This window comes from Aegilops tauschii, chromosome 7, assembly GCF_002575655.3.
Source record: "Aegilops tauschii subsp. strangulata cultivar AL8/78 chromosome 7, Aet v6.0, whole genome shotgun sequence".
NCBI classification, from domain to species: domain Eukaryota; kingdom Viridiplantae; phylum Streptophyta; class Magnoliopsida; order Poales; family Poaceae; genus Aegilops; species Aegilops tauschii.
Window position 1 is genome coordinate 540,828,206 of NC_053041.3, and position 8,474 is coordinate 540,836,679.

An 8,474-nucleotide genomic window follows, 5' to 3' on the forward strand; every position below is an offset into this window, starting at 1 on the left:
TTCCACTCAACTCAGATTCATTTACTTTTGCGCTTACCCATGGTTTAATGGATCGAGAAATTTAACGACATTACTTGCAACGAGGAATATCATCTTTTTTTTAGTAAAACATGATCATGATGAACGAGGAATATTTTTAAAGTGCCCGTGGCAACGCACGGACATTATGAATTGATTTGTGAAGCACAAAACCACAATAACAGTTGGGAGGGCTGCTTTGTATCCCAAGACCCATACCCACACCCGACCGCCATCTCCCATTTTCCTCAGTATCACGACCTGATGCGATGTTGGCAGCGCAAATCAGTCGGAGGAGGCCAGCGGTGGTGATGACGGATCTGCGATGGGGAAAGGTCGCTTGTCGCCGCGACACCAGCAATTCCACCATCGCATAATACCCGCATGTTGATGACCTCCAAGACTCTCCGGCCTCCTCCCTCTAGGTTCCTCTCCAAACCCTAACCGTTTCTCAGGTTCGATTGTTAGTGTAAATTTCTTTCTATACATGTGAAATTGGAAGTGCATTATGCTTATGTATGCAATTAAAAAAATTAAAAGGCCCGTGGCAACGCACGGGCATTGTACTAGTTCAAGTAAGGATGGAGTTGCGGCGGCGGTATCCTCATGGGGGACCTGTGTCCTCAGGCTCCGCCATTGTGACGGTTTTTGCTCAAGCGCCGGCGCGGAGCTTGAGAGGTAATCCACAAGCGGATGCAGATTGTGGTCTGCATCGATTGTATCTAGAAGATGGTGGATCGTGTCCTGGGTTCGTGGTCCGTGGATGGCAGATATGGTTTTCTTCTTCGACGTCTTAGTCGTGTGGGGGTGCCAGATCTGGAGTTTGATGGCATGTCTGGGGTGTTGCCACGGTCTGATTCATTCAACGGTAATGGTTTCGTCTTTGGCGAGTCATCTTGGATGTCCGCAAAGCTGCATATCAGCATTGGAGCCGTGTCGAGCTCGGGTGTGAATGTGATCCGTCATTTTTTTTCTCTGATGACTATTGTGGTGGTGTCAGAGGCTGGTGACGAAGGTCGGTGTCACGTTCAGAGGATTATTTCAGTTTTGACAGATCGGTATATACACAACTTATACCATGATCTTTTGATATAACTGAGACATGTATTACCATGCCAAAAAAGTACATACTACATTCCCAACAATATTCGGGTTACATACACCCTTGCTCTGCTTTTTCATATGGTCGCCTCCTACCGCTATGCTGCCGCCGCCCGGCCATCCCTCTAGCCCCTACAATGACCAGTTTTTTTCCGGCGAATTTTCATCACCCCACACACCGCTAAGATAGATAATAGGCTAGCATTCTCCGGCGAGCTCACCACCCCCACAACCTAAGATATGGCGAGCTCCTTCCTTCCATCCCGCGAGCTCTTTCCTTCCCTTCAATTGTTTCTTTCTTCACGCGAAATCAACTGACCCAAATTCTAAATACGGCAACTTACATTTAGCTATTGTGACTATTTATTGCAACGAAATTAAGCTGTCCCGACACGGCCGGGAGGCGACCTAGTACTTGAAAGTGATGCTGTACCAGTGATCCATGTACAGCGTCTCCCTGCAGAGATGGACGGTCATCGAGCCATCCTCATCGGAGCCGCCGCTGGCCCTCCCGCCGAGCACGTCCTGCACGGTGACATTCGGCGGGCTCCGGCAGTAGCCGTACGACTGCAGTCGCCTACCGTTCACGGGCAGGAGCTCGAGCAGGACGCCGACGTGCAGCGGCCGCCGCTCGCACCGCGCGAGGGCCGCCAGCATGCGGCGCCAGAACGGGGTGTCGCCGAGGTTGGCCCCGAGCAGCCCACCCAGCACCCTGGCGTCGAGGTACGTGCGGTCGAGCCGCTCGCAGATCTGCCGGCCGACCGCCGCGGCCCGCGGGTTGTCCCTGGGATCCGCACCGCCGCCGAACGCGAAAGCCTTGAAGTAGTACCAGTACTCCTCCATCGGGGCCTTGCCCAGCACCACCGGCTCCGCCGCCGTGCTCATGTCCCGGGCGAGGTCGGCGTCGCGGCACGTGAAGATGAGTTTGCAGTCGCCCGCGCCCGTGGTGGTCGACGACGCGAGCTCGCGCCAGGCCGACGCGTCGACCGGCCAGGCGTCGTCAAACACGAGGAGCGATCGGCCTTCCCGCGGCTCGCCGATGATGCGGCGCACGCCCGCGAGGTACTCCGGCCCGTCGCTCTCCCACGCGGTCTGCCCCGCCTGGCCTCCCGCCTTCACGACTTCTGGCGTCTCGAACCACTCGACGCGCGCAAAGTGGCCCCGCACGCGCTCGTCGTCACAGGCGTGCTTGACGACCGTGGTCTTCCCGACCTTCTTGGCGCCGACGACGGCGAGCGCGCTCAGGTATCCGCCATGCTGCTGCAGGAGGAAGTCGACGATGCGCTCCGTCTCGACGTGCCGCCCGAACACGCAGCGGTCCATGTACAGCGTCGTCCGCACCGCCCGGTGCACTTTGCGGGGGTACCCCTGGACGAGCAGCACGAACTCCCTCGTGCAGTCGCGCGTCAGCTCCTCCAGCTCTTCGCTGGCGGCCGCCAACCTCTTCATCGACCCACCGTCGTGGTCCCCGGCGCCAGCGCCAGCGCCAGCTCCCCAGATCAGGCTCGTGATGCGGGAACGCTTCGCCCTGTTGAACGGGGAGAGCAGCGCGAGCGGGCGGCGCCGATCGCCGTCGTCGTCCGTGGCGTCGGCGTCATGGGCGTCGTCGAGGTCGGCCGCCTCGAGGGCGAAGCGGGCGCGGTACATGCCCTCGGTGAGGACCTTGAGGTGGCCGAGCAGCTGGTGGTTGTTGATGTGCCGCCCCTCCGCCTCCTCGACCATGCTGCCGATGCTGCCGAGCAGCCGCTCCAGCCGCCGGCGGTGCGCGTCCCTGGCGCCACCGTCGGTCGGCAGGCGGAGGCCGTCTAGCAGGGAGGAGAAGATGCGGCCAAGGATCTCGGACAGCGCCGCCTGAACGACAACTTCCTTGGCGAAGTCCATTCCCGTTTTACGGTGCAAACAACGTGAATGAATGTCAGTGTGGTGGTTTGCCTCCCGTAAATCTGTGAACACCACTCGTTATCTCATGACGTAGATCAGCTCGACGGTTAACAAACGATGACTTGGGGATTCTCAACAACTCTCGAGACACTACCCGCAAAAAAAAAAACTCTCTCAAGACATATATAATTGTCAAAACTCTAACAATTTGATACTCTCTTCGATTCATATTATTTGTCGTTCAAATGAATGTATCTAGAAAGTATTAGATTTTACTAAGTGAACGGTCTCTTGCACATCTTTTCCCGCACACGGATCCTGAAGTTTTTTTTCAAATGCATCCTTTGTGGGAACTACGAGGTAACAATAGTAACTGGTTCACTTAGGATCCATTTTGGGGGGAAAATATAGCATGTCGATTCAATCCAACGTGGCAAAACCTAACCATGGCAATTTTCAATATTTTGTTTTTTTTTCTTACAATTCTCCATGTTGCAATCATGTCAAATTCTTGAAAACGCATGACAATTATTCTGCAGTGCGACAATTTTATAACAATATTTTATACAACTAGAACATTTAAATTTAGAACATGGCAAATTCTTATGTAATAACACGACAATTTTTTTTTCTGTTTTTGCATGACAATTCTGAAGCATTTACTGAAAATAGTTTTTTTAGTGAAAGAACAGGTTCCTTCATTCCTACCAACAAGCGCGTTATTGAGGTTTATTATTCACTAAACAATAGTGCTTATTGGCAAAAAAATAATTTGATCTGACAACCTCTCTTAAGAAAACATCAGCGCGTTATTGAGGTTTATTGTTGAGCAATTTTTTTTTAATTTTGGCAACTATATTTAGGTAACAAGCATGTCCTTTACAATAAATGAGATCAGGAAGTCCGGAGGTTTATCATTCCACACCCCATTTTCCTGTCCCTCAAAACTAAAAGGAGCAACTTCATGGGCACACCCATTAGCTTCAAGCACACAATGACTTATAGTCGTCTTTTTTTTAACCGGGCTATCCCCCTTTCCATTACTAAGAACGGAAATAGATCAGTCTTACAAGATGAGAGCAGGTAGCAGGGAGAGGTAGGGGGAAAGCGAGTCCAACGCACTGCTAGGAAACCCACCGCACTCGCCCGCCATCGAAACGAGTGCTATGGGGCGAAAACCTAGGCAGCACCAATATAAAACTAGTCCTATTACATAACAGCAGATCGCACCAAGTTTCAGGAGGTAATCCCTGGAGGGGACAACAACTAGAGCTAGACATAAGACCAAAAGCATAACAGCATGAGGAAGTCCACGGCATCGTTGGAGGTGGGGGAGGCAGCAGGACAGCATCACTTTCCGATCTTGGCCGACGCGTCGCAGACCCTCATCAGCATCATGGTTCCGTTGCATATCATCTCTGCTCCAGCGCGAAGTTTCTTCATGTCATCCCCTGTCTGCAGGCCTGCCCAATATAACAGAAAAGAAACAGCTGTAAATATAATCTCAAAGGGAGTTTTGATCATCTTCTTTTCGAAAGTGGCCTTGTTCCGGGCCAGCCAGATAGACCAAGTGACAGCGCCTAAAGCTACTATGTAAAAAGATTCATGTCCAGGCAGAAAAGCATGACACCAAGCAAAAATTTGTCAATAATTGCGAGGACAAAGGTTAGTGCCCAAGGTGACCCCAATGGCACGCCACACGACCCTAGCAACAGAGCACTCGAAGAACAGGTGCTGAGACGTCTCCACTTGTTGACAGAAAGAGCAAACAGGATTCCCAGGCCATCGGCGCTGTTTCATCACCTGTCTGGTAAGGACTGCATCCTGCGAGAGTTGCCATAAGAAGATTTGATTCTTCAAGGGGATTTTGGCTTTCCAAATCCACTTGAAGTCACAACCATTGAGTGGTCTCTCAAGCCACTTATACATGGACTTGGTGGTATAATGACCAGATTTATTGAGACCCCAATAGACGGAGTCCTTGCTGTCAGGAAGCTGTAACCTACGGATATGGTCGCACAACATCGCCCACTGTTCCGCAAGATCAGGGTCCAGCCTTCTACGAAAAAAGGATGAGCGATTGACATCTTTCAAAATACTCACAGTGCAATCCTGATCAGTGCAGATGTTTAAAAGGTGTGGGAATTGTCCATAAATGGGGTCAGCCCATTAATGGAATCTTTCCACAATCTAGTCAGGTTCCCAGCCCCCGTATGGATCTTCCTGCCTGCCATGTACAACTCTTTAATCTTCAAGAGGCTCTTCCAGCAAGGCGAATCAGAAAACCGAGGGCCTACTGTCGCGATAGATTGGTTACGCAAGTACCTTGCCTTGACAATATCTTGCCATACCCCATTTTGGGTATCTAATTTCCACCACCACTTCAACATGAGACTAATAATTTGTTTGCGAAGATCTTTGATGCCAAGCCCCTCTTTATCTTTGGATCGACAAATTCTATTCCATTTTACCAGGTGATAGCGACGTTTTTATTACACCCTTGCCAAAAGAACCTTCTCATGTGTTTATCTAACCTCTCCACGAACGTCTTGTTCATTAGCCACATAGACATATGATAAAGGGAGATTTGAGTGACAACTGAGTCCAGAAGCATATGTCTACCCCCCATGGAGGCAGCGTTGCCAACCCAGGCGTCAAATCCCTTGAGATACTTGTCCTCAATGAACATCCAGTCTGAGTTTTTTAGAGTAGTAAAACTCACTGGCATGCCCAGATATTTAAGAGGGAAGTGACCTATACTACAGTTGAACAGGTCGGCATAGGTTTTGTTAATTTGGTCATCCCCACCAACAGTCATGATCTCACTCTTCTGAAAATTAACTTTGAGGCTAGACATCCTTTCAAAGATATATAGGAGAAGTTTAAGGTTCACAGCTTTCTCTACCTCATGTTCCAAGCAGATGATCGTATCGTCTGCATATTGCAGAACAGCAACCCCATTAGGGATCAGATCATGGGCCAGACCCACTATCAATTTCTCTTATTTCTCTTTTTGAGCATTTTTAATCATCTTACTGAGACACTTGGCAGCGAGATTGAAAAGGAAAGGTGAATAAGGGTCCCCCTGGCGGACCCCTTTCGCGCTTGGGAAGTAGGGGCCAACAGTATTGTTGAGTTTAATACTGACCGTACAATTGTAAAGGATTTGTCTAACCCAGCCACACCATTTGCTATCAAAACCTCGCAGCTTATGACATTCTAACAGGAACTCCCAGTTTACTTTGTCATAGGCTTCTTCAAAATCAAGCTTAAGGACCACCCCAGCCCTCTTTTTAACATGCGTGTAGTTTAGCAACTCATGGAGGGCCATCACTCCATCCATGATGCTTCTCCCTTTACACGAAAGCATTTTGTGTGGGGCTGATAATCGTCTTGCAAAAACGCTCATCAACTTCCGGCAATCATCAGTGATCACTGCTCCTGACGCCCGATACTCTGATGGGAGTACTACAATAGTACGGAAAGAGCGGGGAAAAATTCCAAGCGTTGTTTACACGGAAATCCTGTTCCTACGTCAAAGTTGTACAAAACTCAAGGTACTAGGTTATTTGCATGTCGTCAGATTGACCAACTAACACGAGGACTTGACTTCTTGTAAAATCAGTACTTACGTAGGAATATCATTGCTCCAGTGTACTTATAGGGTTCCTGCCGATCACGCTAAACCAACGACTTAACTCCTGTTCCTTGCCGTGAGCCGCCACAGACGTAAGCGAAATAATTAGCTTCAACTGTTCAAATCATAAGATGGATTAGGTTCCGTTTCGAAAAAGAAAGATGGACTAGGGCGGTAGAAAATAGCGTAGAGCTTGGAATGAAGCCAGCGCACTTGACTTAGTACCGGCCAGTCATTTTCCAACTCTAAATAACGAACCTAACATGCTAGACTTAGAGTCGACTATAGCAAATGGGAGTATATCGGATCAATGGACAAAATAATTGTCAACATAATGATTTCGGTCGCAACATACGGTCTAGTATAGTCGTCATTCCGCTCCGGATCATCATAATTTATGAAGACCGCTTCATATCAAGCACACAAGACTATATTTGGAGGTTGTGGGATGTTGCTTTCTAGCGTGCTCCATGGCCAACCGCTTACACGCGAAGAAAGTTTCCCTTCTTCTCGTTGCCCCCCCCCCCCCCCCCCCCCCGCACGGTCAGTGCTGGGAAGTGAGTCAACTAATGGCGGTCCCCGCATGCCAACTCCCCACGACAATCGGCGACATGTTTCCCGCCACTTTTTTCTGCCGCTCGTAGCTATAAAAAGGTCTTTGCCATGTCTGCCCATAGGCTTCACTTCCCTCCCTACTGTCCAAGCATTGACTAAGGGTGGAAGACTTAGGCCTATGCCCCGGCATTTTGTTCCATCTGGTCACCCTAGTTTTCATTATACTTGCTATTATGTTCCTTGGTGAGTGCATCCTTTCATGTGTGGGGTACTATGGGACCCCTCGAATCCCTTTATCTAGCGTTGAACTCTTCCACATGTCCCAACGTTGGTACTAAAATTTGCCAACATAACTAAAACTTGCATAGGGAGTGATCAACCCGAGGATTCATTTTCATAACAAACAGGGGTGCCAGTGTCGAGGGTGTTGATGCAAAATACCTAGCAGTATGCGGGGACACCATAGGGAACTCGGAGTTTGGCTAGCCGTAAGCTCAACATATAGACAGATGGGACTAGGTCATGATGTCTACTACGCAACTTTATTCTTGTAGACTCGTGTTGGGCCTCCAAAAGCAGAGTTTTGTAGGACAGTAGCAATTTTCCCTCAAGTGGATGACCTAAGGTTTATCAATCCGTGGGAGGTGTAGGATGAAGATGGTCTCTCTCAAACGACCCTGCAACCAAATACAAGAAATCTCTTGTGTCCCCAACACACCCAATACAATGGAAAATTGTATAGGTGCACTAGTTCGGCGAAGAGATGGTGATAAAAATGTAATGTTGATGGTAGAAATATATTTTTATAATCTAATAAATAAAAACAGCAAGGTAGCAATTAGTAAACGGGCAGAAAAACGGTATTGCAATGCTTAAAAATGAGACCTAGGGTCCGTACTTTCGCTAGTGCAACCTCTCAACAGTGCTAACATAGTTTGATCATATGATTATCCCTCAAAGTGTAATAAAGAATCACTCCCGAGTTCCTATTAGCGGAGAACAAAAGATATATATTGTTTGTAGGGTACGTGACCACCTCAAAGCTATTCTTTCCGTTTGATCTATTCAAGAGTTTGTACTAAAATAACACAAAACTATTTTTTCCGTTCGATCTATCATAGAGTTCGTACTAGAATAACACCAAAGCAAATTCATATTCATAATACTCAATCCATCACAAGGAACTACGAGGGGACACCAAAGTTTCTACCGGAGAAAAACGTGCATCAACCCCTATGCATAGATTACCCCAATATCACTACGGGAATCCGCGAGTTGAATG

The 8,474-nt window shown here is 48.6% G+C and overlaps 1 protein-coding gene across 1 annotated transcript; it reads right to left on the reverse strand.

The window, feature by feature from the left end:
* Positions 1-1,527: 1,527 nt before the first annotated feature.
* On the reverse strand, positions 1,528-3,000 carry LOC109732517 (disease resistance protein RGA2-like). Its single transcript, XM_073504361.1, has one exon. It carries the CDS (start codon positions 2,998-3,000, stop codon positions 1,528-1,530), a length of 1,473 nt encoding a protein of 490 aa, XP_073360462.1.
* Positions 3,001-8,474: the final 5,474 nt, after the last annotated feature.